General features: G+C 46.9%; 2 protein-coding genes across 4 annotated transcripts in view; one reads left to right on the top strand and one right to left on the bottom strand.

The window, feature by feature from the left end:
• The first annotated feature begins 538 nt into the window (after positions 1-538).
• LMAN2L (lectin, mannose binding 2 like) lies at positions 539-24,643 on the top strand. 3 transcript variants are annotated; one of them, XM_047781541.1, is made up of 9 exons: positions 556-771; positions 1,990-2,108; positions 5,237-5,354; positions 6,131-6,213; positions 16,897-16,929; positions 17,987-18,148; positions 18,242-18,356; positions 22,726-22,845; positions 23,189-24,643. In XM_047781541.1, exons 1-9 carry the CDS (start codon positions 585-587, stop codon positions 23,329-23,331), a joined length of 1,080 nt encoding a protein of 359 aa, XP_047637497.1. In that variant the 5' UTR covers positions 556-584; the 3' UTR covers positions 23,332-24,643. The 3 variants fall into 3 exon arrangements, with proteins under 3 accessions (XP_047637498.1, XP_047637497.1, XP_047637500.1); XM_047781544.1 differs by lacking the exon at positions 556-771 and adding an exon at positions 2,581-2,661 and having other exon boundaries at positions 824-2,108; XM_047781542.1 differs by lacking the exon at positions 16,897-16,929 and having other exon boundaries at positions 539-771.
• Positions 24,644-25,627: 984 nt separating this feature from the next.
• Positions 25,628-27,942, bottom strand: part of FER1L5 (fer-1 like family member 5) — a 53,609-nt gene continuing 51,294 nt past the window's right edge. The window contains exons 47-53 of the mRNA XM_047782793.1: positions 27,736-27,831; positions 27,406-27,547; positions 27,106-27,205; positions 26,837-27,030; positions 26,564-26,673; positions 26,132-26,279; positions 25,628-26,024 (exon numbers count right to left, since the gene is read on the bottom strand). Of these exons, the coding sequence (XP_047638749.1) occupies positions 25,854-26,024; positions 26,132-26,279; positions 26,564-26,673; positions 26,837-27,030; positions 27,106-27,205; positions 27,406-27,547; positions 27,736-27,831 (961 nt within the window). The 3' untranslated portion in view covers positions 25,628-25,853. The remainder of the gene's footprint in view (positions 26,025-26,131; positions 26,280-26,563; positions 26,674-26,836; positions 27,031-27,105; positions 27,206-27,405; positions 27,548-27,735; positions 27,832-27,942) is intronic.

Consider the following 27,942-nt stretch of genomic DNA (forward strand, 5'->3'; position numbering starts at 1 on the left):
AGGATCCTTAACCACTGAGCAAGGCCAGGAATCCTAAGAGCAACCTCATGGATGCTAGCCACTCGTTACCACAGAGCCACAGTGGGAACTCCCCAGATCAAGTTGTTTGATACTGCTCTTCAAATCTTTTATAAATTTGATAATTTTCCTGATAATTTACCAGCTTTACTTGAATTGTGTATTTGTCCACTTCTCCTTTCAGTTCTATATCCTCCTAACTGATAGCTTCGCACGATCACGAGGTTGCTAAGGCAGAGAGGACAGAATGTTTGCGTAAGACTAAAAGAAACATTTTATTTGCTTAAATTTACTCTAGAACACAGAGACAAAAACGGAAATCACTTCGTATCCCAGGAGGCCTAGTGGCGCTCGGGACAAAGGCAAATAGGCGAGCTCAGGCATTCGGCCGCGCCCCTTTCCTGGGTTGACAAGGCAACTGCTACTCCAGCCAGCCAATCGGTGAGATGTTCACCTGCAGGGGCGGTGACTCGACAAAAGCCAATGGGACGGGGGGAAGATCGTTCTATGGGCCAATGGCTTGGGGGACAGGGCGGGCTTTTGATGAAGGGTCGGCGGTGGGAAAGATGGCGGCGACTTTGGGACCCTCTGGGTGGTGGCAGCGGTGGTGGCGGCGTTTGTCGACTCGAGATGGGTCCAGGATGTTGCTCCTTCTTCTTTTGCTAGGGTCTGGGCAGGGGCCACGGCAAGTCGGGGCGGGTCAGACGTTCGAGTACTTGAAACGGGAGCACTCGCTGTCGAAGCCCTACCAGGGTGAGGCGCCGGGGGCGAGGTGGTCGTGCGCGGGGAGGGCGTCGGGACCTGAGCTTGTTCATAGAAGTGGGGGCGGCGAAGGCTTCGTGGCCCCGAGGAAACTACAGGCGGGGAGGGTGGGGGCTCCTGTGGACTCTCGCTGTGTTTGGGAGCCTTGGGTCCTAAGGTCAGAGGTCAGGTTCCACCCCACCCCCTGCCTCACACTTAGCCCTAGAAGTTTCTAGCAGGTGGAAGCAGGGCTCTAAGACACTAAGGCCAGTAAGCGCTAGGCCTGGATGAAGGGGGAACTTAGAGTTGGACAAGAGTTATGTGGGAAGGGGAGAGAACTGCGAATAGTGGTAGTGATCGAGGGCCACTAGCAATGAGCTGGGCTCTGGACGGAGCTGTGTATGTGCTAGAAATACATCAGGAGGCAAAACTAGGGTAGAACTTGGCCAGACTGGGAAAGTAAAATTCTGTTGCCGTTTAAGACACCTGTTCTCCAATCCTGGAGTCCTGTTGATGAAAGAGTCTGTTTAACTTTGCTCTGTTGAGTGTTCACATGCCGTTCATATGTCGCTCTGCACAGCTCATCAACCAGAAAATTTATAGTTAGCTACAAAGAAGACCAAGTCAGTGCAGATGGCTTAATTAACACAAGTCTGTTTCCCCACTGGAGGGCAGGGGGACAGCACACAAACAACACAAAGCGCAAGAGAGTATACACTGCTGCTAAGGGTGATCATTTATTGACTTAGCAGATGCATCCAGCACCTCCTCTGCGTTGCTAATACTGTGGGTTATACAGATACAAAGTTGTCACTCTCAAGGGGCTGATAGTCTGAGGTAAGGGGAAAGGTAGCTTCACACCTTGGTTGTTTAAAGAAAGAACGTGATTAAGCCCCAGAGAGTCAAGCTTTTTTTGGTTAATTGGGGAATTTTTTTCTCTCATGGTGGTCAAATTTACTCGCATATGAAATGGGGAAGAATGGATCTGAGCTGTGATTACTGTGGCATGGATTAAGTGACAGCTCTGATATGCTCTTCACCTGAGAGGGTCTTTATGACAGGAAGTGGTAAACATGGTAAGGAGTTAGAACTTTTTGAGTGACAGAAGGTGGGAGACTGAGTGCCATGAAAGGGGAAAAAAAGATGATGACTCCATCTTTTGGAGGGTCCGTGATGGCTTTTTAGTCGGTTTGGTGTTGAATGAATGAACTGATCTATTTCCTCCCATAGGTGTGGGCACGGGCAGTTCCTCTCTGTGGAATCTGATGGGCAATGCCATGGTGATGACACAGTATATCCGCCTGACCCCAGATATGCAAAGTAAACAGGGTGCCCTGTGGAACCGGGTGGTAAGAATCTTTCTCCCTCCTGTGTTGGTGACCTAGAAAAGTACTCAAAAGTTCACCAGTGGCATACTGACTTAATTTTTACTGTCTATTCCCAGTATTCTGTCTTTTGTGGATATCAAGGATTCTCATTTCAGAGATTATGATGACCTTCATTGTTAAATCGGATATTGAGGGAGATACTCTCTGTTGCCCTAATTATAGCAAATAATTAATTTTGATTCTATTTTCTGAAATGTCTTTAATTCCTGATAGACAGCGTATAACTTTTTGGAGGTTAATAAGTTAACTTACGTTGAATTACTTTGTTTTATAAAATAGAAGACTGTTCTTTTAAATTTATCCCACATTCATCCCAGTATCCCTCCCCCCTTGTTATTTCATTTTGAAGAGTCTAATTTTAAATTTTATTTTCATGTAAAAGCCACTTTGAGCCCTTGGTCATTTTACTTGTCCTTCTCTGGGCCTTTTCTAGCTACATTGTCTTCCTTGAGGTATGGCGGCAAGAAGTGAATGCAGTATTCCTGGTGTGGCTGCACTGTGATTTTGTACAAGTGTAAGATGATGCTTTCTTTTTGGTTTCCAGGGCTCTTTCTAAATCTTTTATGACCACTTTACTTTTGGGAGTGTGACCTTGGCATCCTTTAATACTTTTCTCTTGGGTTCTCAGACACTAAGAACTTACTTTTAAGTGTTTTTTTAATCATTAGTTGTAGATAATTGAACCTCAGCAAAGGGAACGCTTTCTCTTCCCTGTCCGTTTTATGTGGCAGAGAATTCTAAAGGAGCAGAGAGATGAGAGAATTTCTCCATGAACTGTTTGTGCAAGCTGGCCTGTTAACCCAGATCGTAGTGCTGAGCTGGTTCCTGTCCAGAATGCAGGGCAGTGTGTTCCAGTAGAATAGGGCTGGCAGTTCAAAGGCTTGGGTACTCCTTCTAGCTGTATCACAGGCCCACGGTGGGCCCTGGCAGTTCCTTATTGTCTCTCAGTTTTCAGTCTCTCCAGCTGACAGATCAGCTTCATAATGCCTGTTCTACTTGCCCACCAGGGTTATTGTGAGAATAAAATAAGGCAATAGGCAGGAGAAAGCTTTGGAAAGTTAAAATGGTTACAGAAGTGTGCTGTTGTTATCTGTCTGTTCCAAGATTCATCAGTGGAAGTCTGTGGGTTATAAATGATTTCATCCAAGACTTGATACTTTGCAGCTCTCTTGCTCAGTGTCTCTATGTAATTCTCTTATGTAGCAGCGATTCTAGTCTAGGATCTAGTTATCCTGCTCTTTTTCAGATTCTCTGATACCTGTATTTTTTTGTTATTTGACTCTCATGATGAGCTTTGGCACTGTTTCTGAGTTACTTGTTTTGTTTTTGTTTTGTTTTGTTTTTTGCACCACACCACGGCATATGGAGGTTCCCAGACTAGGAGACTAATTGGAGCTACAGCTGCTGGCCTACACCACAGCCACAGCAACATCAGATCCAAGCCGTGTCTGCGACCTACACCACAGCTCACGGTAGCGCCAGATCCTTAACACACTGAGTGAGGCCAGGGATGGAACCTGTAATGTCATAGTTCCTAGTCAGATTTGTTTCCGCTGCGCCACAATGGGAACTCTTATTTCTGAGTTATTTGACTAGGATAGATTTGTTTGAGCAGTGGTTCTCCAATTTGGCCGTCTATTAGAGCTGGTGGCTGGGTCCCACCCTCAGAGAATCTCATTTAATTGGGATGTGGCTTGCATGTTGAGATTTTTAAAAGTTCCCTAGGTGCATCTAAATGTGCTGCAAAGTTTGAGACCCACTGTTGGACACAGCCCTGAGCAAAACTCTATAGCATTGTGCTACTTATGGCCAAGGATAAGTATCAGACACTTTTTAGCTCATTTTGAACTTCTCTGGCCCTGCCTTCTTCCCATTGGCATAATGCCTGGGTGTGGGGCACTTTCCTGCCACTGAAGTTCACTCTTTTCCTGAAATATAAATGAAATAGCAAAAAGATGAGAACCCAGAATGGTAACTCAAGGACTGGGCTCATCAGAGGAAGGGAAGCTATTGGAGATGTGAGGGTTCTTTGGTGAATTAAGAAGTATCCACACCCCTTTCATTTTGACTGTGTACTTCTAATACTAACACTTTTGGAAGATTTCCCAGAAATTGAAAATGAAAACTGAAAATGATCTAGCAGTGTGTTGCGCAAGAGCCGGAACAAGCTGTTTGGAGGGGCTTTGGCTGAACCCTGCTGGTCTATCTGCTCTTCCTTCCCTTCTTTCTTCATGGTGAACTTTAACCAGGAGCCTCTGTAAATCAAATACCCACTCTGGTTTCTCCTTGAAAGTGTTCAGCTATTTAGAACACTTAACCATCCATTTACCTCCTTCTCCATTTTTCCGGGGTTTTGATACACAATTCAAAACAAGAAAAACAGGAGTCTGTTTAGTACCCACCTCCTAATGCTTTTCCACCAGAGGCTGTCCCTGTGGTGGGGTGGTGGTATTCTCCTTTGCTGCATTTATGCTTCTGGGCCCTGGGCATGAGATCGTGGAGGGTGTAGCTTTCCCCTTCTCGTGGGAACTCTGGGTTGCCCCCTCAGTTTGGCATCAGACCAGGTCTAGATAGTTGTTTATAGCATTTGCTAATTAATCCTGGAGACCTTTTCATAATGACTTAGCTTATCTTCTTCTATAATGAGGGAAGCTTTCACCTTTCTTTAAACCCAAGCTTTTTAGTCTTTCTGTCAGAGGAGCAAGCTTAAGTTGTGAATAAGTGTGTAGTCAGTAGCCCCCTCTTCTCTTCAGGCTGAGATGCTTGGCTGGGTGGATGTGGGATCCCGGGAGTCCAATTCGTTCTCTTGTCTTTTCCAACTTTGGAATGCTATCCTGTTTCTGTTGGGAGATGTTGAAGATAACTGGGAGGTGTTTTCACTTTTCATGTTCAATGTCGTGTACAGTTGAATGGCTCAATCTGTTTAATTTTACGACATACACACTTAGCAAGTCTTAGATTTTGATTTTAACCCTTAGAGCCTTATGTCACCTGCCTTTGTGTTTTCCAAGTCTGTAGACTGTGGATGAGGGCCTGTGGGGCTTTGTGCTTCATTCTCCTCATTGATTCCAGTGTCTTTTTCACTTTAGCCTTGTTTCCTGAGAGACTGGGAGTTGCAGGTGCACTTCAGAATCCACGGACAAGGGAAGAAGAATCTGCATGGGGATGGCTTGGCGATCTGGTACACAAAGGATCGGATGCAGCCAGGTACTGGCCCCTGGGTTGCTCTTGTGTGGGGTGGGATAGGCCTTTGAGAAGGGCACGTCCCTACAGTGCCAGGTATTCCCTCTGCTTGGTGTCTGTGGATGAAGACTGGTCTCTCTAGACTCTAGAATAAGGTCCAAAAAGCAGCTGAACTTGACTCATCCTGGGGTGATTTCTTGCTTATCAGTTACTTCTGCTTTCCTTTTGAAACCACCCTGCTGGTTGGTGGAGGAAAGCACTGGCCGTCCCAGACACTGACATGGGGTGCACTGGTTTCTTCTGGACATGCACAGGGACCCATCTCAGAATTCCTAGGTCAGGAGAAAGGAGAAGAGTTATCTGTTTTTCCTTGTTGTTCGGGAGCCATTGCTCCAAGTACCTGGCAAACTGAGCCTGATTTGACCTGATCTCTTCTGCAGCAAGAAGTGGGAATTTGGGAATTCAGTTCTCTCTCGGGCATAGTCATCACTGAGTGTTTGTGAAGCATAATTCTCTAGGGGCACCTTAGCCACCAGTTTGGGAGCAGCTGGGGTGCTAAACATGGTGGCGCTGGCCTTCTTTCTTTCCCCACCTTTAACGACAGACAGCTCCAGATGCTTACTGAGTGCTTGTCACAGGCCGTGCCCTTCACTGGCTGTTTTTACAGGTGTGTTTCCTCATCTTAGAGAGAAGCCTGGGAGTCATTTGAATTTGACTTTTTCCTCCATCATAGTGATATGTTATTCCTTTATCAACTCTTGGCCTTATTTCATTGTTCATCATCTGTTCTTTCTCTCTAGGGCCCGTGTTTGGAAACATGGACAAATTTGTGGGGCTGGGAGTATTTGTAGACACCTATCCCAATGAGGAGAAGCAGCAAGAGGTAATGGCAAGTGTCAGAGCTTAGGTCAGCTGTACTGACATCATAGTCCTTTGCCTCAGGAACATTGTTCAGAAGGGAACAGAGGGGAAAGAAAATGAGGGGTTTGGTTCTATTTTCTTCGTCTGTTGAACTTCAAGAGTTAATGTCTATGTCAGGGCTTTTTCTGGAGAGAACTGTTGATGGTGCACAGTCTTGGGAAGGGCTGTTGTGATCGGGGACTTTTTCTTCAGTGCTAACAGTGTTCTCTCTTGGTACATTGATAGCCGCTATGCTTGAGCATGCGTGGCTGGTTGGTGATGTGGCTCCTTGCCCAGCCTGTGAGCAAACTGAATTTATGTAGCTCCACTGACCTGACGGCCTGAATCTCTGCTGAGTTCTCTTCTGCAGCTTGCTCCCCCTTGCCAGCTTCCTTTTCTTCTTCCTCTTCTCAGACCTGGACAGCAAGTCTCCTCTTCTCTAGGAAAGGCTGTAAAAGGAAATTGATGAAATCTCAGCATTTTATTGAAACCTGATAACTGGCTGTTGGCAGAAGCTTCTCGCTTTTTGTTAGCTGACCCTAAGGGTTTGTTAGTACTTTCTTATACTAGCAAAGGTCTATGTTCCCTCTCTCTCTCTCTCTCTCTCTGCCCAATGGCCGTGCCGGCAGTTGGTGGGAAATAATTATGACACCTTTTCATTTGGTATCCTTAGCTAAATCATATTTAGCAAGAAAGGCAGGATGAGGAATGGATGCAGAGGTTACTTTATTTTTTTCACCAAAATTCTTTTCTTTTTTTTTTTTTTTTGCTTTTTAGGGCCACACTCAAGGCATATAGAGATTCCCAGGCTAGGGGTCTAATCAGAGCTGTAGCCACCAGCCTACGCCACAGCCACAGCAGTGCAGGATCCGAGCCGCGTCTGTGACCTACACCACAGCTCACAGCAATGCCAGATCCTTAACTCACTGAGCAAGGTCCAGGGATTGAACCCGGAACCTCATGGTTCTTAGTCTGATCCGTTTCCACTGCGCTATGACGGGAACTCCTCTCCAAAAGTTCTTTATGAAAAATTTCAGACTGGTAAAAAAATTGGATGAACAGATCATTGTGTATGGAACACCCAGATTTTTCACATTTCTTACAGAGTTCCCATTAGAGGAAGTGGAGAGTGAGGCCTGAATTAGGAGAGGAACCTTTTGTTATGGGTCACTTACAGACTTGCCTTTCCATGTTGCATCTGGGCTCTTTCTTCACTCTGCCAGACATTAAGCACTTTCTTGATACCAGGCCCTGGGAATGAGTGAACAAGACCAACATGGTCCTTGTACTCAGTTACACTGATGCGTGAGGGTGCTGATGGGGGCGCTATGGGGGACTATAGGAAGACCTAGCAGGAACCTGCAGCCTGGGGTGGGACGGTGGTGGTGGGGACAGTGGTTGGAAAACACTTCTCACAGGAAGTGACATTGACATTGAAGCCTGCGGAATTAGGAACCAGGGCAGAGGGAAAAACATGTGTTAAGGTGATAAAGTTAGAGAAGCAACAGTGGGTATGAGGGGAAAAAGCAGGGGTGGTCAGAGAGAGATGAGGCTAGAAAGAAGACAAGGCCCTCGGTCTTGCCATGTTGCATGATTCCAGGGGCCGCCGTTCACGTTGCATTCTTTAGTGCTGACACTCTTCCCCCTTGAGCAAGCTAACTGGCCACTGAGATTGAGCAGTGTCTCCTTGGGTGGTTGGTAACTTGGCTGTTTAGACCAGCACTAGAGCAATTGTCCTCACCACGCACTGTGGAGCCAGCTTCTGACGGTGGTGTGCCTGATGAAAAGTGTGGATTTCTCAGTATTTTAATGGGGCAAGTGCATTAAAGGATTTTATTTTATTTATTGTTAAATTTATTTTTACCAGCAAAATAAGTTTATTTGGGAATAGCAAAGAATTGCAATTCAGGTGAATTGCAGGTGAATTGCATGCAAGTCCCTAAGGGATCTTATTTTTTATTTTATTTTTTTCTGTCTTTTTGTTATTTCTTGGGCCACTCCCGAGACATATGGAAGTTTCCAGGCTAGGCGTCTAATCAGAGCTGTAGCCATGGGCCTAAGCCAGAGCCACAGCAACGCGGGATCCGAGCCGAGTCTGCAACCTACACCACAGCTCACGGCAACGCTGGATCGTTAACCCACTGAGCAAGGCCAGGGACCGAACCCGCAACCTCATGGTTCCTAGTCGGATTCGTTAACCACTGCGCCACGACGGGAACTCCCCTTAAGGGATTTTAATGAGGGGAATGTCGTGACTAGTTTTGCAGGCATGCTGAGGCAAAAGTGGTAGTTAGAAATGCATCCGAATAAGAGGCATGGGCTTCAGGACTTGACTAAAGTTTTAAACATGGCTCTCTGTCACTCCCACAAGTAAAGCGTTCAAACTCTCAAATAGTAATACTGAGCTACAGGGCAAATCTGGTGGGCCTTATTTTTTAAGGAGAGTAGATGTTAATCAGAAATATTAGTTTCCGAAGGGAGTTCTGTGGTGGCTCAGTGGGTTAAGAATCCAACTAGTGGAGTTCCTGTCATGGCTCAGTGGTTAATGACTCCGATGAGGAACCATGAGGTTGTGGGTTCAATCCCTGGCCTCGCTCAGTGGGTTAAGGATCTGGTGTTGCCGTAAGCTCTGTTGTAGGTTGAAAACGTGGCTCGGATGCCACGTTGCTGTAGCGTAGACCCGCAGTACAGCTCCGGTTAGACCCTAGCCTGGGAACCTTCAAGTGCCACAGGTGTGGCCCTAGAAAAGACCAAAAAAAAAAAAAGAATCCAACTAATATCCATGAGGATTCAAGTTTGATCCCTAGCCTCACTCAGTGTGTGTTAAGGACCCGGCATTGCTGGGAGCTGTGGTATAGGTGGCAGACACAGCTTGGGTCCCAAGTGGCTGTGGCTGTGGCATAGACCAGCAGCTGCAACTCTGATTTGACCCTTGGCCTGGGAACTTTCATATGCTACATGTGCAGCCATAAAAGAAAAAAAATTAGTTTGAGGAGTTCCCTCATGCTGCAGTGGGTTAAGGATGTGGCATTTCCACTGCAGTAGCTTGGATCACTGCTATGGTGCAGGCTTGATCCTTGGTCTAAGAACTTCCACTTGCTACAGTTCAGTCAAAAAAAAATCATTTCATATTGGGACTTATTTTCTGGTTTGCTTGGAGTTACCTGGAGAGTGTTTTATCCTACCAATGTCTAGGCCCCAAGCTCAGAGAGTCTGATGCTGTTTGTTTAGGTGCAATCTGGGAACTCTTGCTTTTCAGAGATCTCCAGGTGAGTCCTGTATATAGCCAAGATTGAGAACTCCTGAACCAACATCATCCTTGTTTCTTATTGTTTATTTAACATTTATTATTTTGATGCTCATCAGATCTCCTTATAGTCAACATTATTTTTCCCATTTTATCAGTGCATAAACAGAAGCTTAGAGAAGATGTGTGTCTTGTTCAAGGTGATAGCCAGTATAAGGTGGAGCCAGATTTTGAACACAGGTCCACCTGATTCCAGAGGCTGTGCTTTTAACTATGGTACTCTTCTACCTCCCAGCCGTTGTTTTCTTTTGCCAGGTTGATTGCCCTGAGAAAGGAGACATGTATTCTCATGTGATCGCCTCTGCAGTTTCGTTTCTTAGAGCCTATGCTCAGTGCAGAGAGTGGAGAACATGTACTCCTTTTTACATCCCAACAACCTGGAACTATTTCAGAGGGTGAAGTCAAATGTGTTTTGTCAGTGGCATGGTTTATTTTGACATCACAGTTAAAGGCATTGTTCAAAGTGCTTTCACATGTCTTACTTACTTAGAACAACCATTTGGGGATAGTTATTAATATACCTACATTATGGGTAAGAAACTGAAGCACAGAAACAAAAACTGAAGTACAAAGAGGTTAAAAAACTTGTCAGTGACACCCAGGTACTACGTTTGACTCCAGAGTCTGCAGTCTCATTGGTTTGCTTTATCTTGAATGCATAAGGAGAGGGTGACAAGTACCATAACTTTTGAAAACTTGGAAACATCCATGTGTTGAAGTCATATTAGGTGAGAATAATGAGCAGGTGGGGTGGGTGGAACCAATTGAACTGATCCTCAAGGCAGTGGTCAAACTGTCTCTCTGGTTTCTTGTTTCCTTGTCAGCAGAGTGCACTTGACTTTGTTGCTCACTTTACTTCCTACCACATTTGTTTATGAGGAAATATTGGGAAAATAGTAGCGACCATTAATGTATCTGAGAAGGGAATGAGGGGGTTTAGGATATAGACTGAGCTTAGACTTGCTCTCTGAAATCAGGGCATGTTGTTCAAAATCACATAACCCCACTTTCCCAGTGAGCAATACAGGAATTATAGTTGAGGTAAGTCAAGAGCTTTAGTATTTGGAGTACGAGGTACCACCTGTGTCACAGTGAGATTATCAGATCATAAATGGCTGTTAAAGTAATAGTTGAAGAAAGAGAAAATCTGGCTAGCTCTGTAACAAGTAAAGATATTGAATTAGTCCTCAAAAAATGTTCACAAAGAAAAGCTCAGGCCCATATGGCTTCACTGGTAAATTCTACCAAAGTCAAATTAATACTAATTCTCAAACCCATATGGAAAATGAAAGATGCTAACAGATGCATTCTTTGAGACCAGTATTCTCCTGATACCAAAGCTGATAAAGACATCACAAGAAAAAGAAACTGCAGACCAACATCTCTTGTAAATATAGATGTAAACGTTATCAACAAAATACTAGTAAACCAAATCTAGCAACATATAAAAAGGACTGTACACCGTGACCAAGTGTCATTATGCTAGGAGTTCATATTTGGTTTAATATCTGAACATTAATATGATAGACCATATTACTAGAGTAAAGAACAAAAACCATGTGATCATATCAATAGATATAGAAAAAGTACTTGACAAAATTTAATACCGTTTTATGATTATAAAAATTCTCAACAAATCAGTGCCAGAAGGGAACTTCCTTAACTTGATAAAGGACATGTATGAAAACCCCCCAGCTACATCATGCTTAATGCTTTCCCCCTAAGATAAGGAATAAGGCAAGGATATCTGCTCTTGCCATTTTTCTTCCTCATTGTACTGGAGGTTGTAGTCAGGGCAGCTAGGCAAGAAAATAAAAATGAACCTCCAGATTGGGAAGAAAGTAGCTAGTTCTATTTGTAGATGATGGGATCTAATATATAGAAAATCCTAAAGAATTCAGAAAAACAGTTAGAACTAATGAATTCAGCAAGGCTACAGGATACAGGGTAAACATTAAAATGTCTGTTGTACTTTATGTGCTTGCATTGAATAATCATAAGATGAAAGTAAGAAAACATTTCCATTAACTATCACCAAAAAGAATAAGTTTAGGAGTTCCCATTGTGGCACAGCGTAAACGAATCAGACTAGGAACCATGAGGCTGCAGGTTCGATCCCTGGCCTCACTCAGTGGGTTAAGGATCCGGCATTGCTGTGAGCTGTGGTGTGGGTCACAGACATAGCTCAGATCCCACGTTGCTCTGGCTGTGGTGTAGGCTGGCAGCTGCAGCTCCGATTCAACCCCTAGCCTGGGAATCTCCATATGCTGCAGTTACAGCCCTAAAAAAGCAAAAAGAAAAGAATAAGTTTAACCAAAAAACTCTGAGAACTATAAAGTATTATTTATTTATTTATTGTCTTTTTGCCTTTTCTAGGGCTGCTCCTGCGGCATATGGAGGTGCCCAGGCTAGGGGTCCAATCGGAGCTGTAGCTGCCAGCCTACACCAGAGCCATAGCAACGTGGGATCCGAGCTGCATCTGCAACCTACACCACAGTGCACAGCAACGCCGGATCCTTAACCCACTGAGCAAGGCCAGGGATCAAACCCGCAACCTCACGGTTCCTAGTCGGATTCGTTAACCACTGCGCCACAATGGGAACTCCATCTCTTCTCATTATTAAGAAGTATTTATATCGGTGGGTAGCAGGGAGATGAAGGCCTCTTATTTTGTGTTCTGAATCTTGGCATTTGTAATCTGAGTAGATCGGTTATGAACTTCAGTGTTTGAGGAGTACCTTGAGCTTAAAGTTTCCTGATTTTAGGTACTCTGTTGAAGTCCCCAGATTTCATGATTTGGGTTCTAGTGGGGTCACAATTAAGATGAGTGGGATAAAAATCATCCCGTGAGTTTAAGAGGTCCTGATGCTGTTCATGGATGTGAAGTTCTTCCAGGCAGTCAGAAGCACCACTGTTTTGAATCCTCCAGTTGAGGAGCTTTGAGACTTGGGGACAGAGCCGCCACTGGTCTAGGTTAGTAGTGGTTTGGGGGCTTATGGATCAGGGCCTTTTCATGCTGCCTAATTATATGGTGAGAATCTCACTGATCGCACTCTTTCTAAATATGATGTATAAGAGTTCCTGCTGTGGTGTGGTGGGATTGGCGGCATCTTGGGAGCGCTGGGATGCAGGTTTGATCCCCAGCACAGTGGGTTAAGGATCTGGTGTTGCTGCAGCTGTGGCTTAGGTTGCAGCTATGGCTTATATCTGGTCCCTGGCTTGGGAGTTCCATATGCCTTGGGGTGGCCAAAAAAGAAAAAAAAATTAGGATATATATTGCTGAGTTAACCAGTTATCTCTTTATCCAGATTCCTGCACAAAGGGTCAGGTGGATGAAGATTATTGTAGGACCAGTAAGCTTAGAAAGTTTTGGAAGTCTGAGAAGCATCTATCTGGGGAAATGGCAGTGAATGTGTCCCACTAGTGATCCAAAGGAGGGATCAAATGGGAATGTGAAGGCAGATGCTGTGGAAGAGGCATTTGCTTTGTTAATTCTTTTTTTTTTTTTTTTCTTTTGGCTTTTTTAGGGCTGCACCCATGGTGTATGAAAGTTCCCAGGTTAGGGGTCTAATGGGAGCTATGGCTGCCAGCCTACACCACAGCCATAGCAATGCCAGATCTGAGCTTTGTCTTCATTCGACCCACACCACAGCTCAAGGCAGCGCCAGATCCTTAAACCACTGAGTGAAGCCAGGGATCAAACCCATGTCCTCATGGATACTAGTCAGGCTGGGTTACCACTGAGCCACAATGGTAACTTCTTTTTTTTTTTTTTGTCTTTTCTAGGGCTGCTCCCGCAGCATATGGGGGTTCCCAGGGGGATCCAGCATATGGAGGTTCCCAGGCTAGGGGTCTAATCAGTCCTGTAGCCGCTGGCCTACGCCACAGCCATAGCAATGCTGGATCCAAGCCGCGTCTGCAACCTACACCACAGCTCACGGCCATGCCAGATCGTTAACCCACTGAGCAAGGCCAGGGACCGAACCGGCAACCTCATGGTTCCTAGTCGGATTCCTTAACCACCGTGCCACGACGGGAACTCCCAACGGTAACTTCTTAATTCTTATTTCTACACAGAAGCTCATTATAGAAAAATCAGAAGAGGCTAAAACAAAAACAGAACTTGAGTGGTCTCTGCACATGGGTGGAAAAAGAATTTTCCGGATTTAAACCAAGATGTAGAAAAGACAAGTTTATTGAGGCAATTGACACTGTTAACACAGTGGGCCAACATCCTGATAATCAGGAAGAGCCAACTCTGTGCGCATGTCGTGTCTGTTTTTATAGCCCAAAGACAAAGTGCGAGGAGTGGTTTTGCCATGCACATGTTGACCTGATGATTGGTTGGGGAAGGATGGAGTCTTCTGATAACACTTACTGGTTGGTTGGGGAAGGATGGGGTCTTCTGATACACCGGCTGGTTGGTTGGAGGCAGGGTAAGGAGTGGCTATATTTTCTAGTTGGGGGCAGGAAGGAGCAGGTCAAGTTGCTGCGGTGTGGAGGTCCTTAGGGATTTTGTAACAATTACAGTGAGACAGGTGGGCTTTTAAGGGTCTGGCAGTTCTCATCTCGGCTGGAGGCTTTTTGAGTTTTATCTCCTTGGAGAAGCCTTGAAGTCCCACAGAACTGTATAAGCATCTTTTTGAAAATGAAAATGTTGCATTGTCGCGGTTGAACATACTGTTTTAAAACTTTTTTCAATTTTGAAATTTTAAGTGTGCTGTAAATACTTGATTCAGATTAGTCTTCAGAATTTTTTCATTTTAGTGTAATTTCAGACTCACAGATAAGATACAGTAATGCAACAAAGAATTCTAGAATGCTCTTCACCCAGATTTCCCCAAAAGTTAATGTTTTACTCATAGGCTTTATCCTTTTACTTTGTGCACACATGGGCGCTTTGCTGCAGCTGCAGCAACGCCAGATCCTTAACCCACTGTGCTGGGCCCAGCTTCGAACCCGCATCCCAGGGCTCCTAAGAACTTCCAATCCCGTTGCGCCACAGTGGGAACTCCTGAATAAACATTGACTCCCTTTTGAATGCTTTACATGTTTCATTTCATCTTCATAATTGACCCTGTGAACTGTGTGTTATTCTCCCCACTTACACTGAGGAAGTAGAATCTCAGACGATCAATCCATCCAAGGTTACACAGGTGGGGGTTGGTATACGTGCATTTAGAACCAGGTCTCCCTGATTACAGAGGGCCAGGTGTGCTTCTTTTCTACCTAGTGGTTGACAGCTTGTGTGCCTTGCACTTGTGGAATTTTAGCATAGGATCCATACATCTACACATGCTTTTTAAAAGAAATTTTTTTATTCATATACACATTCTGAGTCTCTCTTTTTTTTTTTTTTTTTGCTTTTTAGGGCCACACCCAAGGCATATGGAGGTTCCTAGGCTAGGGGTTGAATTGGAGCTACAGCGGCTGGCCTACACCACAGCCATAGCAATTTGGGATCTGAGCCTCATCTGCGACCTACACCACAGCTCATGGCAACGCCGGATCCTTAACCCATTGAGTGAGGCCAGGGACCAAACCCAAAACCTCATGGTTCCTAGTCAGATTCATTTTTGCTGCACCACAATGGGAACCTCTCTGTCTCTTTTTAATCAAGATATGCTGAAGTTACAATACCACACGAAGGCTTTTTTTTTTGTTTTTTTGTTAGTAGCCTTGTAGTACAAAAAATTGGAAACATCTCTTCACCCTTCAGGCAACAACCATTTGGACAGTAGGTAGGAGTTCCTAATTTTCGGTGACTGTTAAATTAGGAATGAAACAATCGCCTTTGCCTGAGTCAGTGGGATTCTTCAGCCTTTGGTTCTGGCTGTAATAAAGACTGCTTTCCAAGGAAAGAAAATGAGCTCCTGTGTAGAATAAGTGGGTACCCAAGAAATTCTTCAAGAACTCCTGACTGCACATAGAGAGTTAATATGGCATTTAAAGACTTATTGTTAACGTGACGTGAAAGTTGAAGACCAAGTCAGGAGTTGCTGAAGTAGATGGATTCCAACTCTGAAGCTGTGGGATTCAGTTTAGTGCAGTGTTCCTTAAATTTGGCCGCACATCCCTGTCGTCTGTGGTGCCTTTTAAAAAAAATACATAGTCCCGTGCCCCACTCTAGCCCTGGGGGATGAGATTCTTCACTGCAGGACCCATATTTACATGCAGTTGAAAAGTTCCCCCAGGTTATGCTGAGGCCCAGTTTGCCTCCAGCTGGTACTGGGTAAATGGATGCCTCTCCAGCCTTGGGAAGAGTAAGACCCCCTTTGGTTTTGACAGGGCATTTTCTTGAAAGTTACAACTTACACTTCTGATCACTGGGTCTGATAAATGAGGAAAGCCCTAGGGGCATTTTTAATCCCTTCTTTTCCCTGATTGTTCACTGAAGTCAGGAGCCTTTCTTGACAGAAGCCCATTTCTGAAAACTGCTGCTAACATACTCATAATGCCCTTATCCTAAATGATACTTGCCAAAGAGTAGTTTCTGGCAATTTAAACGGTCCTGTATGTTTCCCACCAGCAGTGCAGGAGAAGACCACTGGGGAGCTGTTCTGAGGCTTATAGGCCCCTTACCACCTGGAAGGCCCAGTGCCATCTGGCCCCTGTGTTAGCTCACTCTTCTTCACCAACTGTGTTGCTAAACACTCTTGAACCTCATGACTTTGCTAAATCTGTTGTGCTGTAGCATTCCCACGGGGCTTTTTCTTCCCGACATGTTGTAGTTTTGATTAACAATAACTATTTGGAAAGATATGTCCATAAGTTCAATTAGAGGGTAAATGATCCCTTTGGATTAGAGTTAATTTGATGGTCTCTCAAGTGGTGGGATTTTTGTCTTCTGAGAGCTAAATCCTGGGATCCTGGGCAGTAGCATCTTGAATTTGGAAGAATTTAGCCCTTTATCACTTCTGTCTCTCCCTTTGCTGCAGAAATACTGTAGTCTGGATACAGACAAACTCATGGCCTGTCCTTTGGGTTGTATCAGAGACAAAAGTAAGGCCTGCTTGAAGGGTATGATGCTGTGTGTTTTACAAAGCTTCTGAAAGCTCCAGGACCCTCTGTGGGTTACAGAGGCCTTCCTAGTGGACCCCTTTGAGAAACTGATGACAGCAGTATTTCCTCAGAAAATGTACAAGCCCCTGTGCATATAGTTTGGCCTATAATTTCGAGGGATGGCAGGACTTGGAGGGCGCCCTCCATGGACCCTGAAATTCTGTTTGGGAATTTAGGTCGGTTTGCTCATCCACCACTGTTGGGTCACAGCTCTCCCGTGGGCTGTTTCTTTCTGACTTGGTCTCCTGTCTTCTGTGCCCTCTCTTGTTTTTATAATAACCTGCTGGACCCTCTCAGGCCCAGAAGAGGCGATATTCTCCAGGAGTCCAGGTACTCAATTTTTGACCCACCATGGCCATCCCTACTCCCTGTGTGTCCATTCAACATTTGTTACTGTTTAGAATCCATGTGGCTTTGTCTCAAGAGTCACCAGTCTCCGATTTCGACTGCATCTTCACCTTGCATGTTGACTGTTTAGGGCAATGAGGACCTCACCAAAGAAATGGCATGTCTCATGTTTCCTGTCCTTTCATCCCCTGGCTCTCTGCACTGCCTTAACACTGGCCTCGCTCTGGAATGGTTAGCTTATTGTTTCTAAGGAAGCATTTGCTCCACAACTCTATTGGAGAGAGAGGGCCTCTGAGGTGGCGGGGGGAATGAGTGGGATATGGGGAAACTCTGAGTGGGAGAACCTTGCCCTGAGTGTTCCTGGAAGAAGGTATGTGTGGGTGAAGCTTAAATGGACTGGAAGGTGGCTTGAGAACACCACCAGCAGCTTGGTTCTGGCACTGCCCTTTCTGGGTCCTAATCCATTTAGCATCATTTGCTTACAGAATTTTGGAATTTAGAGTTTGAAGGGTGCTATCCTGAATAGAAAGATTTCCCTGATTTGAACAGGTACTTTCAGAATACCTGCTGTATACAAAATGCTTGCCCTGCAGGGAAGGGGCGGAGCTAAGGTGGGCACACTCAGGGAAGCATAACATATGATTTTTCTCTTCATGAAGTTTACGTGGCAACTGAGGAGATAGATATATACATAAGAAAAGCACCAGTCTTCAGTAGAATATAAGGGCCAAAGGGTGATCTCTGGGAGGATTCTAGTCAGATTCCAGAGTGTTAGAGGGGCCCTTTCAGACCCACTCCAGAAGGGTGCAGGGAGGATTCCCGAAAGCAAGTACAGTCGCTTCCCAGAGGTCAGTCGCTCTGGGCCGTGTCCCTTGAGCCACCACCTGAGTGTGGGTTCTCAGGGACAGCTAGTGATGAGTGGTCCCCTGGTCTGAGTTGGGAGCTCAGCTTTATGTGCAGAATTCCTGCTGCTGTCCGTGTGGGCATGCCTGAGAGTACTTCCTTACCATCCTCTGCTTTTCCTTCCTTGCTGTCCCAGCGGGTGTTCCCCTACATCTCAGCCATGGTGAACAATGGCTCCCTCAGCTATGATCATGAACGGGACGGGCGGCCTACAGAGCTGGGGGGCTGTACAGCCATTGTCCGCAATCTCCATTATGACACCTTCCTTGTGATCCGATATGTCAAGAGGCATTTGACGGTGAGTCCCTGTTTGGGAGCCACTGGCGGTATGGACCTGTCTTGCTCCCACTTCCGTGGCCTGGCCCTGATTGATTTCTTCTTTTTGTTCTAGATAATGATGGACATCGACGGCAAGCATGAGTGGAGGGACTGCATAGAGGTGCCCGGGGTCCGTCTGCCCCGGGGCTACTATTTTGGCACCTCCTCCATCACTGGGGATCTCTCGGGTACTGCCACTTGCACCCCTTACTTGCCCTGACTGAGTTCACATCTCCATAGGCAGGCCTTGGGGAGGCTTCTGTGGCGGGGAGAGCCAGGCAGGCAGAGCTCTGGGAAGCAATGCCCTGAGAACGCTTTTCTTCTGCATCTTCGTATCTGGATTCCTAAAAAGCCCAGGCCTGGGGTTGTCTGGGACAGTTGTCTCCATGAGATGTTTGATGGTAACAGAAAGCAGTGTTTGCCTCTTCATCATGCCAGCTCTTCTAGCCTGGGCTTCTACAGTCAGACTCCTGTCCCTGCCTCTGACTGCTCAGGTCCTCTTAACAAAGCTTTTCCTTGACTCTGCCCTCCTTCCTTTTCTAAACTGACACCACATTCTGCTTTGTGCTCAGACTCTTGAACGTGTCATGTGTACAGATGCTTCTGTCTTCAGGCTATCCACCTCTATCATTCTACCACCATGGTCAGTGCTGCACCTGGACTTGTGTCTCTGCCAAGCTGTTAGCACTATTCTTATAAAAGCTCCTCTGTTTCTTTGTTGTTATGTGTGTTCGCTCTTTGTCCAGCTCTTTTGACCAGTTACTCTGAAACTCTTACCTTCCTCATGGATCCTGGTCGAGTTTGTTAACCGCTGAGCCATGAAGGGAGCTTCTGGAAGCTTCTCTTATATGCTTATTCTCTCCTTTGGCTTTAGCCTCAATCATAAGATCTTTTGCGAGGAGGTAAAGAAGTCGACTTTCGTTTCTTTTGGTTAGTGTGATTTATTATGAGTGAAGCTAGTATTCTTGAGGCAAAAAAGAAAGATATCATCTGAAATGGGAACCTCCATATGCCACGGGTGCGGCTCTAAAGACAAAAGACAAAACAAGTATTCTTGAGGCAAAAAAGAAAGATATCATCTGAAATGGGCAGCATCTACTCAGTTCCAGCCATTGTTGCCAAGGGAAAAGGTGAGCTCAATGAGACCATGTCTTCTAGTTTTTCAAGAGAAGCTGGAAATCTGGACTTTTTTTCTTCTTGTTTTTTGGCCACCCCACAGCATACAGAGTTCCTGGGCCAGGGATGAGATCCGAGCCACAGTCGTGACCTGAGCTGAAGCTGTAGCAATACTGGATCCTTAACTCATTTTGCTGGGCTTGTGATCAAACCTGTATACCAGTGAGTGCTCCCAAGATGCCACCAATCCTGTTGCAGTGGGAACTCCTGGATTTTTAAAAAATGAAATCTGATTTTTAAAATTCTGGCAACTAATTTTTTTTAAGTCAATTCTCTTGAGAATGCTTTCCACGTAATTATGTAGTGTGAAGAGTTTTAATCAATGTTTACATAAATGTAACCACTATCATCGTTAAGATACGGAATGTTTCTATCACGGCCAGAAGTTCTCTTGTGACCCTTTGTAGCATTCCTCTGTTACCTGGGCTCCAGGCGACCATTGATCTCCTTTCTGTCATTTAAAGATTAGGGTTTTTTTTGTTTTTTTGTTTTTGTCTTTTGTCTTTAGAGCCACACCCGTGGCATATGGAGGTTCCCAGGCTAGGGGTCTAATCGGAGCTGTTGCTGCCGGCCTATGCCAGAGCCACAGCAACTCCAGATCCAAGTAATGTCTGCGAGCTACACCACAGCTCACGGCCACGCCAGCTCCTTAACCCACTGAGCAAGGCCATGGATCGAACCAGCAACCTTATGGTTTCTAGTTGGATTCGTTTCTGCTGCGCCACGATGGGAACTCCTTAAAGATTAGTTTTGGCAGCTAGTTCTAAATACTATGCAGGTAGGCCAGAGCTGTGGGACATGTCACCTTGGCACAGGTAGGGGGAGGCTTGAGATCTTTGCTGTGGGATCTTGTTATGTGACTCAAGTTCAAAAAGGCGTCCTTGTCCACAAGTTTCTTTTGAGCTTCCAGGTTTCTAGGACCCGCTCAGTTAACCTCCTATTGTACTTTTCAGTGGGAAGTTGTTCCCAGCTTTTAGAAATGACCAAAGAGAATAATTTTGTTTTTATCTCAGGGAGTCCTTTGTTTTTATTTATTTATTTGTTCAGGTCTTTTTTTTGTCTTTCTAGGGCCGTACCTGCGGCATATGGAGGTTCCCAGGCTAGGGGTCCAATCGGAGCTGTAGCCACCAGCCTACACCACAGCCACAGCAACGCAGGATCCTTAATGCACTGAGTGAGGCCAGGAATCAAACCCACGTCCTCATGGACGCCAGTTGGGTTTGTTAACCGCTAGGCCGTGACAGGAACTCCCAAGAAATCCTTTGTTTCAAGTTTTTAGTGATGACACCTGGATTATGTGACCTTGTTTTCTGCCTATAGTGTACCCCTAAATACAAATCATATTTCTCTTTCTTTTTTCTTTCTTCCTTTCATTCTTTCTTCCCCTCTCCCTTTTTTTTTTTTTTTTTGGCTTTTTGGGATCGCACTCGTGGCCTGTGGAAGGTCCCAGGCTAGGGGTTGAATTGGAACTGTAACCGCCGGTGTACACCACAGCTCACAACAGTTCAGGATCCTAGCCGAGTCTGTGACCTACACCACAGTTCACAGCAACGCTGGATCCTTAGCCCACTGAGTGAAGCCAGGGATTGATCCCACATCCTCATGGTTTCTAGTCGGATTCGTTTCTGCTATGCCACAATGGGAACTCCCAAATTGTATCTTTCTCTTGAGGTCTTTGTGGCTGACGTCTTCCTTGTTTTGCTCTGGATTGTTGGAAACTGCTGGGGAAGTGAGGACACCTCCCAGCTGTCCCAGCCTCTGATGCTCCTTCCTTCATGGGGAGGCGCACTGCCCTGGCTTTTTACCCCGTCCCATGGTTCAGTCTCAGTCCTCACAGAGGACACACTTTTTTCTGATTGAAGGCGAATCCAGTTTTTTTTTTTTTTTTTTTAACTTGGGCATCTGCTGAAGATTCTGTGTTCAAGCAGCTATAAATGTTGTATTAGTAATAGACATGGCAAGAAATCCGGTCCCCAGTAACCAGTATAGTAGCAGTGAGTGCCCCTAGGACTCATATTTGTGGTCTCTTAATACCAGTTCCCACTGAGGAACAAAAGCTTCTTGGAGATATGCCTGATGCCAGGTCTGAGGGAGGAAATACAGAAAAGCAGGGAAGATATAAAAAACTTCTGGGGAGTTCCCTTCGTGGCGCAGTGGTTAACGAATCCGACTAGGAACCATGAGGTTGCAGGTTCCATCCCTGCCCTTGCTCAGTGGGTTAAGGATCCGGCGTTGCCGTGAGCTGTGGTGTAGGTTGCAGACGCGGCTCGGATCCCGTGTTGCTGTGGCTCTGGCGTAGGCCGGAGGCTGCAGCTCCGATTCGACCCCTAGCCTGGGAGCCTCCATATGCCGCGGGAGCTGCCCTAGAAATGGCAAAAAGACAAAAAAACAAAACAAAACAAAAAAAACTTCTGGGTTCATGAAAAAGGACTCAGGCCAACTTCAATAGGCTCCCACTGGACAAGGACGGGTTGAGTTGAGCATCAGTAAGAGATATAACTTGAGTGAACTGAAACACCTCACATATGTTTGCATCTATGAGTTTGCAATGATACTTTAAAAAGGGAGAGAAAAAAATTTCCCTAATTTCTTCATCCTTTTCTGGTAATTAATAGTGAGATTCAGTTATAAGGAGCCACAAAGGATTAGGCACACTTCAGGAGGGAAGTGTGTTCAAGGCCAATAGCTGTGCTCTGCTTGTGGCCCATTCAACAACTGCTGTGAGGTCCTTTCTTGTTTCACATGTGGGCGCGTGCGCACACGCGCACGTGTGTGTGTGTGTGTGTGTGTGTGTGTGTGTGTGTGTTCCACATTAGAGGGACGCTTTAGGGCTGCTGTGTCTCCTTTCACTTAGAAGGTTTTACATATGATTGGGAATTTAGTTCTTTAAATTTTAAAATTACATAGGTAATGCATGCTTATTGATTAAAAACTTTAAGTACAGGGTAATGTAGAAATATTCCCTGCTCCCTGTCCTTAATTTTAGATGAGAAGTAGGGGTTTCAGTAATTTTTTTCAGGTCACTTTCTTAGCTGTGGATGAGAAGCTGGAACCCAGACACCTCTTTTTAAAAAAATTTTATTTATTTATTTTAAATTTTTTTTAGGGCTGCACCTGCAGCATATGGAAGTTCCCAGACTAGGCGTCAAATTGGAGCCGCAGTTGCCGGCCTACACCACGGCCACAGCAATGTGGGATCCGAACCACGTCTGCGACCTACACTATAGGTCACGGTAACACTGATCCTTAACCCACTGAGTGAAACCAGGGATCGAACCCTCATCCTCATGGACACTAGTTGGGTTTATTATCTCTGAGCCATGACAGGAACTCCCAGACACCTCTTCTTGAGGTTTGAGTAATCCATGTTTTTTCCTTTAGACAACCATGACGTCATTTCCCTGAAGCTGTTTGAACTGACAGTGGAGAGAACACCGGAAGAGGAGAAGCTGCACCGGGATGTGTTCCTGCCCTCGGTGGACAACATGAAACTGCCTGAGAGTGAGCACTGGGGACCCCGGCAAACAGCCCTGCCACTGGCGAGGAGGTCATAGGGCAGTGGTGGGGGAGTCCAGGGTGATAGGGGGCACAGCAAGCAGGGCTGGCCCTTTCTCTGTTCTCCCAAGCACAGGGAGCACCTGCCCTGCTTTTTTACATTAACCTGTAATCTCCATGTTACAGATGAGTGGTGGGAGGGCTGCTTAGGTTTTAAATGGAGGCATCTGGAAAGGGAGGGGCTGAGCTCTAGCTCCCAGCAACGGGTGCTTGTGCTCGATAGCTAGCTGTTGGTCCTTCCCATCTGGGTGGGCTCTAATTCTGACTGGCTTCTCTCTTGCTTCCTCAGTGACAGCACCACTGCCACCCCTGAGTGGCCTGGCTCTTTTCCTCATCGTCTTTTTCTCTTTGGTGTTTTCTGTATTTGCCATTGTCATCGGGATCATACTGTACAACAAGTGGCAGGAACAGAGCCGAAAACGCTTCTACTGAGCCCTCCTGCAACCATGACCTCTGTGATTGTCACCCAGGAGGTGTTGGAGCAGCAGGTGCTGCCCTGATCACACAGCCTGGCAGGGCTCTTCTCCCATCTTGAGCTGCTGGTCTGGGACTCAGTTCTGTCACTGGAGCTTTAAGTGCAAGGATACTGTTCCCATGATCACCGTGAAGACATCTAACTCTGGATCAGGAAGCACACCCACCCACCCAGGCGACACTGCTGTGATGTGCCTTTCCTTCAGTCCTGCCTCTTGGGAGTGAAGAGGGACAGAGAGAACATGGGCTGTCTTGATGCCAGAAACACAGAAAAGAGTTTCCTAGCCCAGGCTGCCTTGTTGCTGGACTCAGAGAACCCTGTCCTTCATTTTTAAATCTGCAAAGACTAGAAAACTGACAGCTCCTTGTACCTTCCAGCCATCTATCCACTGGTTTTTGCTTTTTGTCTGAGTCTCTGGCCACTTGAGGAGCTTGCTTTGGAAATCTGGATGGAAGTTTTTTCCCTGCTTCATCTTCCTCTCTCTCTGTTCACTGTGTTCTCTGTAATGCAGCCGAGCTGGAGAAGACACTTGGATGCCTTTGCTGGGGCCTCGGGTGCAGGATGAACTTTAGTTTCACTGATCCCTGTTAGGTGGCTGTGGGGAGAGGCCATTCTGCTGTGGCTCACTGCTCCAGCCTGGATCTTGGTTCTCTTGGCGTGTTCATGACCTTCCTAATTAGGTCCTTCAGGCCCTCCGTCAGGTTCGGCTGAAAGCTGGTGTGCAAGTCACGGGAAGCTTGGGAGATGTCATGGATGCTGTGGGAATCACTGTGACACTGTTCCACATTCTGACACCAAAAGCAGCACCTGCCATGTGATCTGACCACATGGAGATGTTTCTGGACTCTCTGGAGCCTGCTTAGCCACCTGCATGTTTTGCGTTCATCATGATTTTTGGAATCCCACAAGAGTGTTCAAAATGTAAGCAAGCTTTCTTTTATAACCTCGGTCTGGATACTTCAGAAGGAAATCTGTCTTCTCTTTCTTAATGGATAAGAAATAGTTGTTGAGAGTCTGGGAGCAATGGACCCTCGTCACCTGTGCCTGGAAAAGTTGGTTGTCGTTGAGCAGCAGGGCCCAAGTGTCCTCCTCTGTGGGTCAACCCTGATTCCACTGCCTTACTTGATGAGTCACGTGCTGCTCGCCTGTCTGCCCTGTGATCCAACCACTAACAGGACAGAGTCTCCTTCGAGGGCCTGAGTGCCGAGCTCTACTAGCCATGTGCTTCTGTAGCCCCAGGGAGATTAGTAAAATGGCTGGTGGAAACCACCCTGAGTTGACTGAGTGTCCTTCCTTCTGGGGTCGGTGGGGCTGAGCCTCAGGCTGCTGTCCTTGCCCCCTGCCCTCTGGGTTGGGAAAGTCTCCACTCAGCCCGGGAGGAAAGAAGGTTTCTGTTGGCTGGGTGTGGGTTTCTGTCATCTTCAGCTTTCTTACATCCTCCTGTTGGGCTTAATGCACCATCTGGCAGGTGGGATTACAGTAGAATCCCCCCCACCCCCCACCCTGTCTTCCCCAGACACAGCAGAGCAGCTCCCGAGTACCCAGTGCCCCACCCAGAGCTTGGCTTTAGGACCGGGTTGAACTGAAAAGGCTAATGGCTGTTTTGTGTCTCTATGTTCAAGGGGAGATTGGTGGGAAGACCAGCTGGGCTCGTGAGCTGCCCCCGGGGTGCAGGGGGAGGGATCTCAGCCCAGAGGGTAGGGATGGAGGAGGCCATGTGTGGGGGCTGTGTGTGATTCTAGCTCATGAGCTCCTGGAGGTTCCATGCCACGGGCGGGGAGGACATCAGTGCACTTCCCCATCCTGAGGCCGGCCTCTGAGAAATGTGCAGTGTGAGGAATCCCTCAGACCAGCGTGGTAAGTTCTGCCCTGGCTCTTGCCTTTTGTTCTAGAAACAAATGTTTCCCATTGTGAGTGGGGCCCAAGGTTATGGGCGCTTGCACCCCAGGTGTGTCTAGAGGAGGGAGGTGCCCCTGCGTGCAGGGCTCTTTCACCTTACGAGGCCCTAGGGCAGAGGAGCAGGGAAGGAAGGGTTGCCTGCGAGGCCTGGTCAGGCTGCTTTGCCCATGGGAGCCACCCTCTCCTTCTGGTTCCCTGACTAAAGACCAGGGGTGGTGCATGAAGGTGGCATCATTCCCCACCCTTGCGGGCCTGGTCAGATAGGCTGGCCTCTTCAGCCTTTTGTGGTGTCGTCAACCCCCCAGATTACAAGAGAAATAGACTGCTGAAATACAAGTTTTGTAACAGAGCTGTTACAAAACTGATTTATTTCAACAGAAAATTACAACTCTGCCCTTCTCGTTGAAGTGGTTTCTGAGCAGAATGGCTGGAATCTCCCCAGCCGCAAGAACTAACGAACTGGTAGGAAGGCCAAGGGGAGAGCTGTTGGTGGCAGGAGGAGAGTCAGGCAGAAATGAGAGAATTAGGCTTGTGGGGCTGGAAGTTGTGGAAACATATCTTGCAGGTGATTCCTGGGTCGCTAGAGGAGTTTCAGCTTAGGGTCTGTTGTAGGCTTGAGGCTCAGATGATGAGTTGTGGGGATGGAAGTGTTGGTATCACTGGTGTTTAGTGAATAGACGATGTTGGCCTGAAACTCAACGGGAGCATTCAGCCGAAGTTCAGGTTTGATCACGTTCATAGCCAAATAGTTCTAGTGAGAACATGCAACAGTTAGCCTGAAGTAGCGACCTGAAAGCACTCTTGAGCCCCCCAAGAATACGCAGTACCTTTGCCTCTGTCCCCAAGGTTGTCACTCACCGGAGCTGAATAGATAAAGTTGAACAGCAGAAGCCCCATAACCAGTATGATTGCAATGGCTATGATTTTGAAGCGAGAGCGTCTCCAGACCACCCTGATGAAGTTTGTAACAGGTGACCGAAACCACATGAACAACATGTCGCTGCGTCTGTCCGGGAGCAGAGATGGCAGAGAATGGAGGGCAGAGGGAACCTTCAGGTCAAGTGACCCACAGCAAAGGCTTTCATTTTAAAAGAGCAACTTCTGCTCCCCAACCCCCAGCTGTTCTCTCCTGTAATGGAGCTTCAGCATCAGGGGATTGGGGGGGGGTCGTCACTATCCCTCTTTACTTGCCAGCCCCCCAGTCACCACCCCATGCAAAATGCTGGACCCAGCAGCTCAGCTTTGTGTGCAAGGAAGAAAGACGGTGCCTTTGCCCAGCAGGGCCCTTACGGAGGTGGATGGAGTGTGGGGTATTGGTTGGGTTCTGACTGGCCTCGTCCTGCAGGTTTGATTAAAGCTTCCTTCTCTGTCAGAATCTCCAGGGTCATCTTCACTTTACCCTAGAGACACCGAGTGGTGAGGGGGCAAGTTCAGATGGCATGAGCAAGAATAGCTTTAAGGCCTCTTACCAGCGTCCAGAAAAGAAAAAGGATTTAACTAAGACCCCAGAAGTCTCTTATAACCAAGTTATGTGGCATTGCAGTCACCTTCCCCAGCTCCTACCGACAAGCGCCATTTGCCACCATTGAGGACCTGGCAAGGCCACCAGCCAGTTACAGTCTTCATCTTAAAGAGGGAGAAGTGCTTGCACTGGAGGAAATGGGGCCACTTGGGATCTGCATCGGTCATCCTGATGGAGCATAGCTTGGAGTCCCGGGCCGGGAAGGGCATGTCAGGCAAATCCAGCTCCAAGATCCCTGAGCCCAGAGAAAAGCTGTCAGCAAGAAGGAGCTCCCTGTCCTGTGGTCATGGGCTCTGTGCCTGCATCTCACCTAGGAAGTCATCAGTGGAGAAGATGTTATTGTCCCAGATCTGGATGACGAGCCGGGCTGGGAACTTCATCACTGTCGGGTCCAGGCTCCATATGTAGTCCTGGAGGATGGCAGTAAGAGTGTGTTCCCAGCCTGTCTCTTGAGAGTTCATTGGTCACTTGGCAGACACCACCCAGCAGTGAAGGACCTTGTAGGAGGAGGGCTTCCGCCCCAGGCTACATTCCAAGTGTCCTGCCTGGTGCGGCCCACAAGTCTCTGCCAGCAGCAGGGATGAGCATACCCTGTCCCCTGGCCTATTACCTTCTGGCTCAAGACGCACATTTGTTCTGCTGCCAGGTAGTCCAAGGTGAAGACGAACCGCCAGTTGAAGATGCCCTCACCCATCTCGGAGTGGTAGTGGATGTCCGTTTTCTGCATGTCCTTCTCTAGCCCGAATAACCACCTGGGCCCAGAATCCTCTCACCTGCCGTTCATGAGGATGGTGCCCACCCCCACTCCAGACCCCAGTGGATGCTAGCACGGGGTGGGGGTGGGGTATGTGGGGGGGGGTGTGTGGAGCGGTGTCACTGTGAGATTAGGAGGATCCCCAGGAACTGGGGGAACTGACCGAGCCCTGCTCCTCTTCCTCACCCTTTGACATAGATGTCGCTCATCTTCTCAGAACCTAAACTGTTTTCTTTCAGGTCCACCAGGGCAGTTTTCCAGATAATGCAGCGCAGCTCATACCTGCAGCCCCCGTTCTCTGAGGCTTTGCTGAGGACTAGCTCCCCAGTGGCAGCCTAAGTTAGGGAAGAAGGTCTGAGGCCGCCCCTCCAGCCCCCCCCCCCCCCCGCAAGT

Source organism: Phacochoerus africanus, chromosome 5 (genome assembly GCF_016906955.1).
Source record: "Phacochoerus africanus isolate WHEZ1 chromosome 5, ROS_Pafr_v1, whole genome shotgun sequence".
Lineage (NCBI taxonomy): Eukaryota > Metazoa > Chordata > Mammalia > Artiodactyla > Suidae > Phacochoerus > Phacochoerus africanus.